The 16,670-nt window shown below is 35.3% G+C and overlaps 4 protein-coding genes and 1 non-coding gene across 8 annotated transcripts; all 5 read right to left on the minus strand.

The window, feature by feature from the left end:
* Positions 1–15: 15 nt before the first annotated feature.
* On the minus strand, positions 16–2,152 carry LOC107929103 (pentatricopeptide repeat-containing protein At4g26800-like). Its single transcript, XM_041077288.1, has one exon. The coding sequence runs from the start codon at positions 1,410–1,412 to the stop codon at positions 852–854; it is 561 nt and encodes a 186-aa protein (XP_040933222.1). The 5' UTR covers positions 1,413–2,152; the 3' UTR covers positions 16–851.
* Positions 357–824, minus strand: LOC121206387 (pentatricopeptide repeat-containing protein At1g62930, chloroplastic-like). Its single transcript, XM_041077289.1, has one exon. It carries the CDS (start codon positions 822–824, stop codon positions 357–359), a length of 468 nt encoding a protein of 155 aa, XP_040933223.1.
* Positions 2,153–2,201: 49 nt separating the features above from the next.
* Positions 2,202–2,283, minus strand: TRNAS-AGA (transfer RNA serine (anticodon AGA)). Its single transcript has one exon. It is a non-coding gene; the product is annotated as a tRNA-Ser (tRNA).
* Positions 2,284–2,641: 358 nt separating this feature from the next.
* LOC121206388 (carboxyl-terminal-processing peptidase 2, chloroplastic) lies at positions 2,642–6,600 on the minus strand. 3 transcript variants are annotated; one of them, XM_041077290.1, is made up of 13 exons: positions 6,379–6,600; positions 5,721–6,081; positions 5,482–5,631; positions 5,114–5,196; positions 4,770–4,978; positions 4,556–4,624; positions 4,205–4,323; positions 3,823–3,898; positions 3,705–3,746; positions 3,509–3,617; positions 3,311–3,408; positions 3,120–3,213; positions 2,642–3,046 (listed from the first exon to the last, which is right to left on the minus strand). In XM_041077290.1, exons 1-13 carry the CDS (start codon positions 6,484–6,486, stop codon positions 2,921–2,923), a joined length of 1,644 nt encoding a protein of 547 aa, XP_040933224.1. In that variant the 5' UTR covers positions 6,487–6,600; the 3' UTR covers positions 2,642–2,920. The 3 variants fall into 3 exon arrangements, 2 of the variants coding, with proteins under 2 accessions (XP_040933224.1, XP_040933225.1); XR_005901448.1 differs by lacking the exon at positions 2,642–3,046 and having other exon boundaries at positions 3,127–3,213; positions 3,311–3,440; positions 6,379–6,560; XM_041077291.1 differs by lacking the exons at positions 3,823–3,898; positions 4,205–4,323 and having other exon boundaries at positions 6,379–6,594.
* A 3,648-nt stretch (positions 6,601–10,248) lies between these two features.
* LOC107929155 (DEAD-box ATP-dependent RNA helicase 13) lies at positions 10,249–15,966 on the minus strand. 2 transcript variants are annotated; one of them, XM_041077292.1, is made up of 15 exons: positions 15,648–15,966; positions 14,681–14,950; positions 14,245–14,435; positions 13,964–14,158; positions 13,426–13,602; positions 12,948–13,333; positions 12,595–12,775; positions 12,313–12,435; positions 12,105–12,221; positions 11,887–11,991; positions 11,561–11,701; positions 11,247–11,312; positions 10,963–11,121; positions 10,683–10,764; positions 10,249–10,571 (listed from the first exon to the last, which is right to left on the minus strand). In XM_041077292.1, the coding sequence occupies exons 1-15, from the start codon at positions 15,853–15,855 to the stop codon at positions 10,519–10,521; spliced, it is 2,454 nt and encodes an 817-aa protein (XP_040933226.1). In that variant the 5' UTR covers positions 15,856–15,966; the 3' UTR covers positions 10,249–10,518. The 2 variants fall into 2 exon arrangements, with proteins under 2 accessions (XP_040933226.1, XP_040933227.1); XM_041077293.1 differs by lacking the exon at positions 10,249–10,571 and having other exon boundaries at positions 10,707–10,828; positions 15,648–15,952.
* Positions 15,967–16,670: the final 704 nt, after the last annotated feature.

The raw sequence follows: 16,670 nt of genomic DNA on the forward strand, positions 1-16,670 counted from the left end.
CATGGGTCTGAGAAGTGAAAAACGGTGTATGGAATTTGTTTCATTCATCCTTAATCTTTGAAGTACATCCTCAACTAAACTGAAAATAGACATTATGATTCACTCTAATTTCCAGAAATTCTTGTCACAGCAGTATAATTGTTTATAAGCAAATTGATTCAAATTTACAAGTGAGAGTCATGTCAAGATTGATTTACCATATAAGACGAGATCCAAAAATAAGGTGGCAGTGCACAAACCTGCAGAAAAGCCTTACCAACCGTTTCTGTAAGAAGTTCTGTTGCCTTTGAGGTATAATTGTTTAGAAGAAATCCCAGATCATTACATTATAACAACAGCAATTAGGCAAACAATCATTATCTCCCAATTCTCTTAAACAACTGGTATGCTTCTTCTGGCAATCCCTCTCTACACAATCCATTAATCATTGTGCAATATGTGTAAAAGTTGGGTTTTAGATCACTGACTGAGAGTTGAAGAAATAATTTCTTTGCAACTTCGACATGGATAGCTTTGCACAGGCCATCAATCAGGATCGAATAAGAGATGATATCAAGTTGCAACTCACTATTCCGCATTTCTTGAAAAACTTTCAATGCCACTTCAAGTTCATCACTTTTGCATAAACCATCCAGCAAAATTGAATAGGTCACCAAATCTGGAACTTGTCCAGAAGCAAGCATCTTTCTCCAAAGTTCACATGCAGTTGAAACTCTCCCTAATTGACACGAACCATGCATAAGAGTGTTGTATGTGACAACATCAAGTTCAATACCTTGTTTTCTCATCATGTCAACAATAACTTCAGCTTTAGAAACCAACATTTCTTGCAAAGCGCATTGATCAATGTATTATACGTGAGGCTCGATGCCTTGCTTTCTCATCATGTCAACAATAACTTCAGGTTTAGAAACCATCCTGTCCTTGCAGAGCACATCAATCAATGTATTATATGTGACAACATTAGGCTCAATGCCTTGCTTTGTCATTCTGCCAACAATACCTTCGGCTTTAGAAACCATTCCCTTCTTGCAGAGAGCATCGATGAATGTACTATATGTGACAACATCAAGCTTAATGCCTTGCTTTGTCATTGTGCCAACGATATCTTCAGCTTTAGAAACCATTCCCTTCTTGCAAAGCAGGTCAATCAATATACTATACGTGACAACATTAGGCTCAACGCCTTGCTTTTTCATTGTGCCAAGGATATCTTTGGCTTTAGAAACCACTCCCTTCTTGCAAAATGCATCGATCAATATAGTATATGTGATGACATTAGGCTTAATGCCTTGCTTTCTCATTTCGAAGAAGAGATCATGAGCCTCCTTTAGCAAGCACTTCTTACAAAGACAGTTAAGGACAGTGCTATATGCTACAATATCGGGTTCAAAACCTCTTTCTTCCATCATCCTTAGAAACCTAACAGCTCAATCAGTATTCCTGGTATAGAACAACCTATTCAGTATTGTAGTGTAAACAATTAAGTCGGGTTGATATCCTTTTTCAATCATTTCATCAAACAAACTCACCGCCTGAGAAATCTTACTTTGATTACAAAGTCCTTTAATCAAAGTGGAAAAAGTAACAAAATCAGGTTTAACACCTAGCTTCAGCATTTTGACCAAAACAGAAAACCCAGAATCAATTCCACCAAGTTGAGAAAAGCAATTAATCAAGTGTTGAAAGAATAATCGTTATGGGAAACTCCCAACAATTCCATTTGGCTACACAGAGAAACAACAGTGGCATAACGTCTCATTCTAACAAGGGCTACTAATAATTGAGTGAATTCAACAATGGAACGCTTTGGGTGCTGCTCAATCATCTCATTAAACAAAGTCAAAGCATCATAAACATTATCGAAGCGATGAGAAGTTTTTGAGTTTCGCCTAAAAGACATCGAATTCTCACTTAAAGTTTCCATGTGATTAGAAACGATGTTAAAATAACGAGCAAAAGAATAGTGGAAACTAGAAAGGTTCCTTCCACCATTAACAATGGAATGAAGACGTAATGAAGAATCAAGCTTACCCATATTCCGAAATTAAGCAAAATGGAAAAGCAAGAGCTGAGGTTGAAATGAAACCTACAAATGGTGGCGACGGCGGCACGACCAGAACAACTTAATTTATGTATAGCTTGAGTAAATAAACAATATCGCCTTTGTTGGCTACAAGGCCACTGTAAAAAAAAAAATACGTGAGCGGCAGGATTCGAACCTGCGCGGGCAAAGCCCACATGATTTCTAGTCATGCCCGATAACCACTCCGGCACGCTCACCCTTTTAATCATGTTGCCTACCCTTTTGATCATGTTCTTCATATAACTTTACACCAAGGCACCAAAAGGTTAGAATAACATTGGTTACTCTTTTTCTTTTCATGCTTTATGCGGGTGATTGTTGGTAGGCTGTTAAGTCTCACAATTTCGGGCATTTCAGTTCAGTCTCCTTGTTCCTCAAACAAGTAAGCATTGAACTCTCTTTTATTAGATTTCACTTTTCACTTTTTATAATCTTTTTCATGACTGTAAATTGCCTTACTATGTTTCAATGTTTTGTTTTGTTCTTTCCCCCCTTAATGTTTGTTTCAAAACTCTAATTCCTTTTTGTGATTGATAAAACATTCAAGCAAAGAAATACAAATCGCAACCAATTGAATCTCTTTCTAATACCAAGACAATGTAAAACACTAATACAAACCCGAAAACTCGGTTCAATCAGTTGATTATACAACAATCCTTAAAAGATGACGCGGTAACAAGTATGGATTCAAATCTTGGCACGGATGATCTTTTTTCCTTATCCGGTGACCAGCATATGTAACATAGTCGAGAACGAAAGTAATTGTACTAAATTAAACCTTCAAAGAATGTTTAATCAAATGCACAGAGAATGATCTTCCCCAGAAAGCATTTGTTATCTTTTAAATAGCTGAACATTATTAACATAGCAAGCAGCCGCAGGGTCTTGAAGGCAGCCACAAAAACCGTCATCATCCTTCGGAAATGAGTTTGGTAGAGGATGGTCCGGGATCACACCAACCTACATGGAAGAACAGATGAAACAAGGGTCATGGGGAAAGAGCGAGAGAGATGCACAGAGATCAGAAATAAACCTTGTTGATATCATTGTGTGCAGGTGTCTCGTAATGAGCTACGGTAACAGCCAATCCAGAGCCATCAGATAGCTGAAAAACCGATTGGATCTTGCTGCAGGTGTGGAATGGATCACTCTAGTTAGGATCTACAAGGATATAGGAAGATGATATGCTTGTATATAAACTAAAGTAAATGAAGTTTAAATTACCCTTTCCCGTATGTCGGTTCTCCGAACAATACTGCACGCTTATTATCTTTCAATGCACCGGCTAAAATTTCACTTGCACTTGCAGTACCCTTGTTCACCTAATGGAAATTCGGGTAACGGAAACCATGATCTGACATACAGAAATAGATTTGACATTGTAACAGTAAAAAATGGTCTTTTTGTTTAAACCAAGCTTACCAGTACAGCTAGGGGTTCTGAAGCTGCTATTGCTGAGCTTCCATCCGTGTCGTATATATCTCGAACACCACGATTATCACAAATATACACAATCACGCCTTTGTCTAACCTGTTCCACAAAAACAAATGATGATAACTTGTGCTATGAACTTGACATGGATAAAACAAAATTTTAATTTCAATGGTTTTAACTTACCAGATCTTGGCGGTTTCGATTCCTTCAGGGAAAAGCCCACCGCTGCAGCAAATTTAATCTTTTAGAAAAACCTGTCTTAAGGGCGAGTTTAAAACGGATCATGTCGAAAGCTAATCACCTATTATCACGAAGGTCCAACACAAAGGCATTAACGTTATTACTCCTTAAAGTATCGATCGCTTCCTTGACAGCAGCTACAGTAAAATGCAATTTTTTAGGATAATATCCTATGTATTAGAGAAGGATGGGAAGGGTATCTCCGAGAAGTCCCCCTCGGAAAGATGCTAACGAGGCTAAAAAGTGGCACAACTGAACTAGAAAAAGGTGAAAAAAATGCACAAAATGATGAAAACAAAAGGAGGTTGTTTATGCAAAGAAAACGAATTCAAAAGTTTATCGTGTGCATGGACTCCTAAGAAATTATAGGATATATGATTTCATTGCTTAGTCCAAATCTTCGACAAAAAGAAAGAGTATTTGCAGTCAATATCTCCATTTACCGGAAGCCTTTTGGTTGAATGATGTTAGCCTAATATAACCGATTTTCGGGTAGTTCTTTTCTGAACCAGGAACTTCGCATGGCCTTGATTTTACAGGATTTAGTGAAATCTTTGCTCGCCTAGAAAGTTGCAATTGCAAAATAGGTCAATCTTAAATCTCTAATAAAAGAGGTATAAAAAAATGATAAAATACATATTCTCGTATTTTAGCTCACCTAACTTGGAATGCATAATAACAATAGCATATTTTTGAATGCTGAATTAATTAATATCGGTAGAGCTTCGGATATAGTTACTAATATATCAAGTTCAAATACATCATAAGATATTCAAATGAAACACTTAACTTACGTGAGAGCTAAGTGCTTTATTTCAGGTCCAGTTTGAACTGTTAATTCCACGGAACTTCCTTCTGGTCCCCTGTAGTTTAGTCAAAAAGACGAGCATAACAGTAAATAACTGAAAAAGAATGTATAAATCGACACATTAGCAAAGAAAATGGAATGAAAGATCTCTATATGGCTCTGCTGAATAGATATATCTTCCCCGAGAGTAACACGCTTACTGCAATCTCTCTGCTGCATCATAGATGCCCATGCTTTCCGTGCTTGCATTATCTATTTCCAAGATAATATCGCCAGATGAAATGCCGGCCTGATTTGCGGGACCTCCGGGAGTAGCTGAAATAACAACGAGCCCAGTTCGTGATCCTTCAGATTCTGTTGGGTAACCAATCGATAGCCCTACACCTGTAAGAGCCCCTTGAGTACCCGACTGCCTTCAGAGAAAATATACCATATTTTATGGAAACTGATGCCAATGAAAATATTTCAATGCTGAATAATAGCTACAGTACTATTCAGGCTAGAATTTAGTTCGTGAAGATAGGAGAAAAAAACAGCCCCATACCCGCAAACTCTTGAACTTCTCGGGTTCTAGAAACCTAGTGAAAGGATCATTCAGTGTTGCGAGCATCTTTCTTATAGCCATGTCTGCAAGGAAACATTCAAATTGAACTTAAGAGTGGGAATGGAGATTACAAGGTAATAATATTAAACCTTCACAAACGATTCAAACACAAACGTAAAATGCAACAAGCAGATGAACATAATGTTTCCTAACATAACAACTACAAGATTGAAAGAATCATTGGGTTGACATTTACGAACTCATATGAGATATGAACTGATAAAACACAAAGATGCATTTTAAACTGGTTGCAGTCCGTTTTTACGTATGCATACAAATCTGGCTGCAGAAAACTAAATTCTACTTACATGTCTCTTCTCTATTGTTCATCGGTTCATTTCGAAGTGCATCTTCTCTGTAACGAAACCAACTTTGTCCATTGAAAGTTTTGTCAATATATGCACGGTCTATCGTTCTCCATGCCTCTAGAAAGAGGAGATTTTCTTCAGAAAGCGCCCCTGTAAAATGAAAAGGAATCGGTACAAAATATCTAAACAAAAGAAACCCTTGCAGTTCACGAGACTAACTTAAGTAAACTAGAACTTACATGAGGGCGTGTTGCTTAGAGCGACGGAAGCAGAAGTAACCAGCAACATAGCAGCAACTAAGCGAACGAAAACAACCGAGAAATGTTCTCTGATCTTTTGCGAATGACTATTCACCTTTTGATGACTACTTGTATTCCAGGATCTAAGTAAGTGCCCATGCCTTATTGCAAATAAACCAGACTGAGATGTAAAGTTTTTATTCGGTCTGCAGAGTGCGTGAAACACAAACTTGTGCTTGCAAATCGCATTAGTACTGCTGCGCCAACTTCCAGAGTTGTCGAGATTCGTCCGTTTACACAAAATCCGACACAATAATCGAGCTTCAATCTTCTTAACAGGAAAAGATTTCCATGGATGAACCTGTGAGTGGTACACTTGAACAATTAAAACTAATAATAGCCTTTTGATTACAATTATAATATCGGCATTCATATAATAAAAATAATTTCCAAGCAATTAAATTCACGAAAAACATAAACTGCCAAATTTAATTAAAAGAATAAGCAAAACCCAGTTTAAAACCATCCCAAACTTAAAAAAAAAAAAGAGCCATAAAAGCTCATTTCTCAACCTACGAACATCTAAATTACGATAAAAAAAATTCAATCATTTCCATGCAAAACCTTGATAAATCAAGTAAAAGATTAAAAACATTACCTGAGAAATGATGATGGGGTTGAATGTGAAAGAAAATGGTTTGTTGGGGTTATCTAAAGTGAAAAGAGGGTATGTAGAAGATGCAGAGGAGGTTGCTAGCACTTCCATGGACACACAGCCCCACAAATTTCACTCCTTCCTTCGCTTTTCATTTCGGTCTTCCCTTATCGGGTTATTCTTTGAGGATAAAAGAAAGTGGGCTGAACACTTCCTCTTTGTTTTTCCAACACATGAAATGGGCCCAGGTTTATTACATTTTGCACTGGGCTGCCTGACCCGCTCTGGGCTGGGCATAGGTTTGGATTTCCAATTTTGGGTTGACCCGGCTCAGCCCGTTTTACTATTTTCAACCTCAGATGGGCCTGGACGGGCTGGACTCGAGCTCAAGGTTGGAAAGTTTTAGAAATTAAACTTCGGCCTAACCTAACTCAAACCATGAACTGGATCGAATTAGTCTGTTGGACCGGAAAATAACCAAGATATCAATATGAAGAGGAAGCATTAGACGGGTTGATCCACAAATAGATATAGATTGGTTGAACTGAACTAAAAAATGGGTTGAACTAACAATTGAACCTATTCTTTTTGAATTATAATTTTTTAATAATTTATTTAATCGAACTGTACAAACCAATCAAACTAACAAATAAGTGACTTGATGAATTTAAATATTGATTAACTTTTAAAATCTTTAAATTTTGGCATTATCATGTATCATGAAACCATATTTTCATGTGTTGTATTTGTGTTATACTATTTTTGATACACTCATATATTATGTGGTTAAAATTCTTATTTTCAAGTTCCAAAATAGTATCCATTTAAGTACTTTCACAAGTTTGGCAAAAGAAAAAAAAAACACATTTTAGATATTCAAATTATTGCTAGGAATAATTTTGATTGGTATAATATTACATTTAAGTCTCAATTTTTTTTTTACATTATTATGTCAATTTAGATAATTTAACCCTTAATTTTTACATATTTTATCATTTTAGTTTTTATTTTAGAAAATTCAATAAATTTAACTTAAAACATGTACACAATGTTGCATGTTAATTTTATTGAATGAAAGATCAAAGCAAAATACGTCATTTTATAAATTTAAATTACGTAAAATTAACAATATGATTGATTATTCATTAATTACTCACTTTTACAATTATCAAGATTAAATTACACCGGTTTTTTAAAAGAAGGAATTTGCTTAATATCTGTAACATCCCGAAATAGGGCCTAAACGGAACAGTGGTTGCGAAACCACAAATCTGAGGTATAAAATTTTATTTTATTATTATTTTGAGGTTCATGATATGATTGCATGATTGTGTAAAAATTTCGTGATGAAATTCTATGCATAAAGTGCTTAAGTTGAGATTAGGGACTAAATCGAATAATTTGCAAAACTTGCATTCTAGAAGTTTTTAGTATGAAATCGCTTTGGAATATTAATTAGGAGGGTTTAAATAACAATTTGACCAATTTCTAAGTTCGTGGACAAAATAGGACATGGATGGAATTTTTGAAAGTTTAATAATGAATGGCATTTTGGTCATTTGGATATTAAATGAAATAAAAAGGGAAAAATAACACAAAATTCATCATCTTCTTCATTAGCACGAAATTTCAAGGGTTCTCCATAGCTAGGGTTTGTTTCAAGCTTTCAAGTTCCATAGGAAGTGATTCCAAGCCCCGTTTTTAATGTTCTTTACGTTTTCGGAGTCCCGGTAGCTCGATAAAGCTTATGCTAGCAATAATTTAAGTTAGGTTTCATATTTGGAAAAATACCCATAGGTGAAAAGTGTTTATTTTGATGTTATATGATAGAATATGAGGTTTTAAATTATGTTAGACAACTTGTGCTACTCGGTTTTAAGTGAAAACGAGTAAAAGGGCTTAATCAGTAAAAATACCTAATAGTCATAAGTACATGTTAGAGTGTGAATTTGATGTTGTCATAGAAGGGAAAAATGATCAGCATGTCATAAAACATAAGAAAATAGGATGAAGTTTAAATTACGAGCCTTGGAGAAAAAGTGCAAATATGTGAAAGTTTAGGGGCAAAAATGTAATTTTTCCAAAGTTTGGGTCAAGAACAGTTTTGATAAATGTGAATATTAAATAAGTTAAATTTGCTATTATAGATCAAGAAGAGCGAAATTCGGGAGTAGATCGGGGAAAAGAAAAAGTAAAGGACTAAATTGTAAAGTTTAGTCACATTTTGTATCGAGGTAAGTTTACAGTAAATAAATGCAATATTCTTTTATTTTACATTATTATTGTCAATTTACAGCATTTATATACTTATTTTTTGAGAATATTTAAAGTCGAATTAAAGGCGAAGTGACAGAGAAAAAGCATTAGGAAGCCCCGTTTGAACCTTAGGAATGTTAGGATATTGGGGTTGACAGGACAGGATAGGACAGAAATGAGCCATGTAAGTCCATATCAGTTATATGGCTTTGGAGACAGGAATGAGCCATGTAAGCCCATATTATATATATATGGCATTGGAGACATGAATAATTCATGTAAGTCCATGTCGAAGACATGGCATTGGCAGGATATTGATAGACAGGAACGACCCTAGTATCCTTAGTATTCCGAGTGGTTCAACAGGTCATTGTACACGTTAAATTACAGTGAATTATCAGCAAAAGGGAAGGTAGATTATATTTATGAATAGTGAAAGGTCAGGTAAGAAAGAAGGTAAGTGAGTAAAGAAGAAGGTAGAAAATGAGAAGTAAAGAAAGTTTATGAGGCTAGGTGACATTATGTATAATTATTCATTATGTTGAATGTTGTAATTTATTTGCTTGTAAGCTTACTAAGCCTAGTGCTTTGTTTATTTTCTTTTTCTTATAGTTTTTATCAAGCCACTCGGGGACCGAAGGAAACGTCGGAGACCCGATCACACTATCGAAGAAATCATATTGGTATAGTTAGACGTTTCGTTTTGTGTATGGCATGTATAGGAACTTGGTTTCTTTTAATATGATATGATCAATGAATGATGTGTAAATACTTGCTAGTGATTAGCTAATAGAATGGCTGATGATATACATGTTTAATAGTATGTATAATTAAGTAGTAACTACCACATGAAAACTAAAAAAAATGTGAAAGTAACTTAAAAACAGATTCAAGTATCAGAAATAACGGGATTTTGAAAAATCACAAGAAATTGTAGAGACATGGGTTGATGGTGAATAATATATGAAATTAAAGCTTGTTGTGTCTATTTTCATATGGAATAAGCAAAACAGGTAAATGTTTTGTATTTTATAGGGTATCTGAGTTTTGGTGAAATGGGGCCAGAGCGATTTCTGGATCCCCTGTTTCAACTTTAAAAATTCACCATAAATTTTACAAAAATAATTAGGTGGTGTACTTTATATGGTTAGATTCCTTATTGAATCTAATTTTAATAGAAACAAACGGTAGTCATATGATTTTTGTACAGAGAGAAAAGTGGTTCGTAGTAAGTAGAGGCCAGTGCAGTCGAATTCTGAAACAGGGGTAACTTTAACTAATAAACTGTACTAATTGGCTAAGTCAAAAATTCTAGAAAAAAATTAGTAAATAAATATATGAGTCTAGTTTCAGGAAAAATTTACGGATCTTAATTTCGAGTTTTGAAACTCGAGAAATGAATTTTTAAGCAACCATGACGCAGAAAAACAATTTATTCTGAAAATTAAAATAAGTGGTTTAGAGTTGTTTAAAAGGTAAGATAAGTTTAGTAACACCTCAAGCTTGACTCCGGTGACGGTTTCGAGCGTAAGGGTGTTACAACATCAGCCTTTTTACCAATAATATATGGATGATATGAAAATATGGGTTCTTTTCACGTTTATTTACAGCTTCACATAACAATTCGACATTTGCTTATTCAAATATATGAAAAAAACATACAAAAATTTAAATGTAATACTGTTGGACATATACTCGAATCTAACATTCACCTCGAGTTTAACTAATCAAAATTCTTTCTCCGTACCCATGTTTGACACATTCCACAGACCTGGTACGGAGATCTGGTTCTATAAATATATAAGAACAACATAGAAAATTGTAAATGTAACCGTGTTTGATACATACTCGAATCCGGCATTCAATTCGAGCCCGAGTAACATTACCTTACTCTCTCCCTTGAGATTGTTTCTTCTGCTTTCTGCGCTGGTCGCGTAAACCTGGAAATACAATGAAATAGCCAAAAGAAAAAAAGAAGCTTAGAGCATTCTCTTAAAAAGAGTGTGTGGCGAACGAAAAAGAAAAAAGGAAAGAAGAATAAACATCCGTACGTTTCTTCTCCTCTTTCCTTTTTCTTCTCAAACTTTCGGCATTTCTTCGTTTTTCCACCCTCTCTTTTACATCCATGTGCACCTGAGGCATCGCAAAAGAGAGTTCATCTATCATGGTTTCGAACATGAAAAATACACGTCCAGCGCTAGATATGATCCAATAACTCGTATCAGCCATTTGATTTGCACATTGGTATGAATATAAATCTACTCCAGTATGAGAAGGTTTCCGGGGAAAGAACAAAGTTAGGCTAGTAAATTAAAACATTAAATTTACAACCTCGCGACCAGCACTCCGAAGTGCCTGGAGTGGTTCCACGCAATCTTGACCGATAACCACCATCTTCCGTCTCTTGTTTTCACCCAAAACCAAGTTGTCATCTCCATTTTGCTTAGCCAATTCTTCAAACTGATGCTGTATAAGATGTGTAACACCAGCCTGGGAAACAAGTAATATAAACATATGGATGTAAATTATATGCGGCAAATGAAATTTTAGGCCTGTAACCAACTAAACCAAGAAATGAATTTGATGAGTGCCGAACAACAATGTTAAGAACTCACTGCAGTTGGATAGCGATGTGAAAATGTTTTCGGGCGCAGTGGTCGCGAAAGCAATCCATTGAGCTCCTGTACCAAAAAAGAGTTGGTGAAGTTGAAACTCAGGGTTTAGTATGATCTATGATGCTTTGACTCTTCATTTAAGTACCCGTATATAACACTTATGTCTCACACATATTCATATATAGGTCCAAGGATATGATCCTCCAAATAAATGGGAAAACTTCGAAAAATTAGAACATAGTCATGTGCGACATATACACCTGGATCCGAATAACATTGAATATAATGATTATTTATTCATAGCAAATAAAAACCTGTTGTAACTTCTTTAAGTGATTAGAGCTGGCTTTCTTTTGCTTGAAATTCTTCACTCGTTCCTCCTCGCTATCGTAATTCTCAACTACTAATTCTAAAGACTCGGCACTCCGTTCCAACCAGCTTTTATTCGCCCTTTCCTACAGGAAAACAAAATAAGTTTACAAATAACCAAGAAAGAGAAATTAAAAGCGCAAAATTAAAAATCAATTAGAATTAAACTAAGGAATACGAGGTAAAAAGAAAACATTTCAAGCACGAATATTACTCGGTACCAAATTGTAATAAGGCTTGTAAGATGGCTAAATGATTAAAATTTATATACCTGGGAGTCTTTCCGTGAGATCTTGTCAATTTGGCATGCTAGAGATAGTCGTTTCATGACCTCAGGCATGTAAGAGCTCTCTAAAGGAAAATGTTTGATGCTTTCCTGCATACGGATCCAATGCACTCATAAAGCATGTGAGCCAACTACTAGATGATAAATTTGATTCAAGAACTAGATTTAGAGAAGAATTGGGAAATTTTCCTTCAAAACGGTACCTTAGCAAATGATTTGCAAAGAGAGGCAAACTTTGCAGAATCATTTGGTGAGATAAGAGCAATGCTGCACCCATCAGAAGAGGCTCTAGCAGTTCTTCCACTTCTATGGACATAAACCTAAAACCGGAAAAACATAATCAATATTGAGATTTTAAGACGAGGGGAATATTAACGAAATCTCATTAATGGGCATCGAATTTCAACATACTTCTGCTGAATGAGGAAGTTGATAGTGGACAACGGTTCGAACACCGGGAATATCAAGGCCCCTTGCTGCAACATCAGTGGCAACAAGAATACCATGTTCATTGGCACGAAAACGGTCAATGGCCTGCATCAAAAAGAGAACCGGACAGGGTTAAATTCAAGCAAAAATGATGCCTAAAACTTGGGTATGAAAGGATTCGATGTGCAATTATAAAAGATGTACAAATCCCAAATGTCTTCAGACTATGTACAAAGAATTGAAATGTAGTCAGGGGAATGAAACCTTCAACCGAGCTCGCTGCTGCATCTGAGCATGAAGAGTTGAAACATTGATGCCAAGGATGCGCAATATTGAGGAAATATGACGCAAAGCTGCAATCGATGTACAGAAAACAATTGTTCTCCCTTCACCGTGAATACTCAAAATGTAATAGAGATAGGCGTCTTTATCTTCTTCCCTGCATCTGCAGAATTTATGATAAAGTATTATTATTCTGCTACAAGAAGAGACCACCGTAGAATTCAAACATATGTTCTAATTTTGGAAGTTGCAGATTTCATCTTTAATTGTAAAAAATGTTTGTAAGTAGATGAGTTAAAGGAGCAAAGCTAGCAAAAGAAAGGTTAAGCACTTACTCAATAAAAGATTCCTCAAGGTTCTTTGCTAAAATTGATGCATTTGTCAAATCAACAATTGCAGCATTGGGTTTCATTCCTGCTCGCTCAGAGAGAATTTCAATCGAATTCAGCCCGTCGGTGGACTGCTTGGATTTTAATGAACCACGCTTTAGCTTCTTGCGAAAATCAGCAGAAAGTGCTAAAGTTGCAGAAAAAACAAATGTTTGTCTCTTTTTTCTTGATAAGCTTGAAACCGTAACACAATTCTGTGTGTCTTGAGATTGTCCTTCAGTAGTACCACTGGTCATAGGGAGCATTTCAATTATGGACTGTAACTCTCGGAAATGTCCCGCTTCAACCATCCGATCAGCCTCGTCCAGTACAAAGAATGATAATGAATGTAACTGCAACAATAAAAAGGAGAGTGAAAACGATGCTCGATTTTAACAACTCATAAAAAATTAGAGCACTTGAACAAAATCATTTCATTGCTAACCTCAACAAGATGTTTTTCTCCCCCTGACATAAGCTCCCATAATCTCCCTGGAGTTCCAACAATTACCTCAGGCCTCGTTTTTAATAGACGTTCCTGTTTCTCTGCTGACATGCCACCAACAATGGGAACCACTCTAACATTGATATCCTTGGCAAATTCCTTAAGATGATCTGTAATCTGGAGAAAGGAAATACAATGTCCAAAAATAGGTAAAACATACATGCAACTGAGACGACCCTATGTGGTGTTAAAAGGGTTAGTGTGTTCTGTAACAAAATGCAGGAGAATTCTCAACTACGATAACTCATTAAAAAAATTCATGGAGCTAGGACAATGAAAAAAGGGTAAGGCTTTCAAAGTCCACGCATGCAAAGCTATAAAGCTTCAGCATTCAGGTTTTAATAGACTAAATAAAATACCATTTATTCTTATCCATACATGCAACTGCAACGACGCTATGTGGTTAGAAAAGGGTTAGTGTGTTCCGTATGGGCAACTGACTAGCTGACAAAAGCAACAAGAAGACGATTATTAATACCTGGAGCGTAAGTTCCCTAGTAGGAGTAATGATAAGAGCTCGTAAAACACCTTTTGGAGCATACTTCCCTGCTTCTTCCCCCTTCTCCTCAAGCATGTTTGCAGCTTTTTCCCTTTCTTCTAAGAGACGTTGGAAAATGGGCAGGCCAAAGGCTAGTGTTTTCCCAGATCCCGTCTCAGCAGCACCAAGAACATCCTATCCAATAAACAAATTAAAATTACTTTGAAAAGGACATCATCATCGACAGTAAAACACTTCATACAAGAATCTAGACAACAAACCTTTCCCTGATGAGCAGCAGCAGGAATACAAGTTCTCTGTATGGGAGTAGGTTCCTTGAAACCAAGCCGAGATATTGATTTCATAAGCAGAGGGTGAAGTCTCAACTCATTCCATGCATAAAATTCAGCATAAGCTTCAGCTTCATCTTCATAAAGCATCTGTTCTTTCTCATCGTCTTTGCTGTCAATAACTGCAAATACAGTTATAAGATTATGTTGGGGTCATAACACATTACATTGAGTGTTAACCCAGAAGTCAACAAAAAGGTTCGTAGAAGGATCTACTTGTGGTAAATAAAGCATGATGTAGTCACACGACACAAGCAAAAGAGACTTAGAAGTAGAAGATACCAATTAATTAAACAAGTCTTTATCAAATAATACATTACAAGTAGTTTAATCCGTGTATCAAAATCAAAATACTTAAATCACTAACCAGTTGCAGACTCATCCTCTTGTTGAACAGCCTTTGCCTTTTTCTTCTTACTCTTCTTTTTCTTTTTTTTGGCCTTCACATTCTTCTCCTCTGCCATTCCCTCTGCGGGTTCAGGTTCGGGTTCAGCTTCAGCATCTTCACGAGAGCCCTCAGTGACTTCCTCAAGTTTTTGTTTCTTCAATTTTGAATTTTTATTAGAAATTTTCTTCTTAGCTCCAGGCACATCTAAACCATAATCAGATTCATCGATCTCTTCAAGGGAAAGAAAGCCTGCATTCATTATAATCAACAAAAATTACAAAATAGGAACAAGCTCAAACCGTCCAACTGTAACCCTTAGCAGAATATAGCTCCAAGCAAATATTTTAAGCGACATAAACACTTCCAAATACTTAGTTTAACTTTACACGAATCATACCCTTTACTACGCTTATATCATCATTGTTTCACGCACAACAAAAAATAAAAGCCACAGATGATATCGATAGTTTGCAATGAATTTTCTGCACAACCGAATATCGTCAAATTCAAACCTATGAATCCAAAATTCCATAACATCTGAAGACTTTACTAGTTACTTAAGTTCTTTAGAAATGTGACAAAAACAAAGAAATAAATAAAATGAGTAACAAAAAGTAATCCTAAATGACCACTTTAATTAACTTAGTTTATCCTTTTGAAATCCAATCCCTTAAAAACAACAATGATAAAACTGAACAGATACTAAGCTCCAGCACCTAAAACCCCATAAACCCAAACATCCCTTCAGCTCCAAAGCCAATATTAAGTGAAATAAAAAAATTCAAACAAAAAAAAACAGTCATTATCTTAAACTAAGCCATATTACAACCTTGCTAAAGTTAAATGAACAAAAAAAATCAAACTAATAATATCCATGTTTTAAAACTTAACACATTCTAGCAAAATATATAATATTAGGGATCTTGCTGTTTTTATAAAGGCTAACCTCCGTCGAGGTCCCCAGAGCCAATGAAGAGAGAGAAGGTGTCATCTTCTTCTTCTTCGTTGGGAAGAGAAGAGTTCCAAGGGAGTGAGTCGAGTCGTCCGAGTTCTGGGTCATGTTTTGTTCTCTTCCTCTTTTGATTCTTTTTCTTTGAAAGTGAAACCGACTGCTTTTCTTCTTGTTGTCGTTGCGGCGGTGAAGGGGTGGACATGGCCTTGAAGGTTTTTTTTTTCTTTTTTTGGTCTGCTGAAATAATGGTTTTAGAATAATAATCGGAGCGGAAGGTTTTTGGTTTGTTTCTATAAGATCGTTTTATGCTTTGGGATGTGCCGTTTCACCGTATTTCTCCCCTTTTTATATAATTATTTAGGGTAAATTAGACCAAAGTCACTAACTACTACTAAGTTTACACTTTGATCACTTAATTCTAAAAAACTACAAATTGGTCACTGGACTATTTTAAGGTTATTGTTTATGCCATTGGCCTATTAACTTGGTAACAGACTAAAATCGAATTAACCAATCGAATTGATTTAATTCGGTTAATTGGTCGGTGGTTAAATTTAGTTCGATCGAAGTATGCTAATAATTTTTTAAAATTTCGATTACAGGTTAATTCAGTTCAATCGGATAATTAACCAAATTAATCAAACTTAATAATTAATATTATGTGCTAATTTCAAGCCTTATGTAGTGTTTCAAGACATAGAATTTCGGTTAATTTAGTTAACTTTTCAAGACAAAAATATATATTTCAGTTAATTTCAATGTATTTTTTAAAATGTTTTATACTTGTTTTAACTAAAAGACAATAACATATAAATTTCAATTAATTTGGTTAACAGAATGAATTAACTAAAATATTTCGGTCACTATTTATTATAGGGTAAACTATATTTAATGTAATTTAACTATTAGTAAATTTACAATTTAATTATTCAGTTTTAAAAAGTTACAAGTTAATCGTTGAATTGTTAAAAAGTTATGTAATAAGAATTTGAAACCTCTTTATAGATTGGAATAATA

The sequence above is a fragment of the Gossypium hirsutum genome, chromosome A09 (assembly GCF_007990345.1).
Source record: "Gossypium hirsutum isolate 1008001.06 chromosome A09, Gossypium_hirsutum_v2.1, whole genome shotgun sequence".
Taxonomy (NCBI): domain Eukaryota; kingdom Viridiplantae; phylum Streptophyta; class Magnoliopsida; order Malvales; family Malvaceae; genus Gossypium; species Gossypium hirsutum.

What these genes read in the sequence shown, in the direction of transcription:
- LOC107929155 (XM_041077292.1), bottom strand. Translation starts at nt 15,855, where the DNA reads ATGTCCACCCCTTCACCGCCGCAACGACAACAAGAAGAAAAGCAGTCG. An exon ending in AGCAGCGAGCTCGGTTGAAG is followed by an intron (nt 12,436 to 12,594) that starts GTTTCATTCCCC and finishes TTTTTGATGCAG; the next exon opens with GCCATTGACCGTTTTCGTGC. An exon ending in CACATCGCTATCCAACTGCA is followed by an intron (nt 11,122 to 11,246) that starts GTGAGTTCTTAA and finishes CTTGTTTCCCAG; the next exon opens with GCTGGTGTTACACATCTTAT.
- LOC107929103 (XM_041077288.1), bottom strand. Translation starts at nt 1,412, where the DNA reads ATGATGGAAGAAAGAGGTTTTGAACCCGATATTGTAGCATATAGCACT.
- LOC121206387 (XM_041077289.1), bottom strand. Translation starts at nt 824, where the DNA reads ATGTTGGTTTCTAAAGCTGAAGTTATTGTTGACATGATGAGAAAACAA.
- LOC121206388 (XM_041077290.1), bottom strand. Translation starts at nt 6,486, where the DNA reads ATGGAAGTGCTAGCAACCTCCTCTGCATCTTCTACATACCCTCTTTTC. An exon ending in TCTAAGCAACACGCCCTCAT is followed by an intron (nt 5,632 to 5,720) that starts GTAAGTTCTAGT and finishes TTCATTTTACAG; the next exon opens with GGGCGCTTTCTGAAGAAAAT. An exon ending in GATGCAGCAGAGAGATTGCA is followed by an intron (nt 4,625 to 4,769) that starts GTAAGCGTGTTA and finishes ACTAAACTACAG; the next exon opens with GGGACCAGAAGGAAGTTCCG.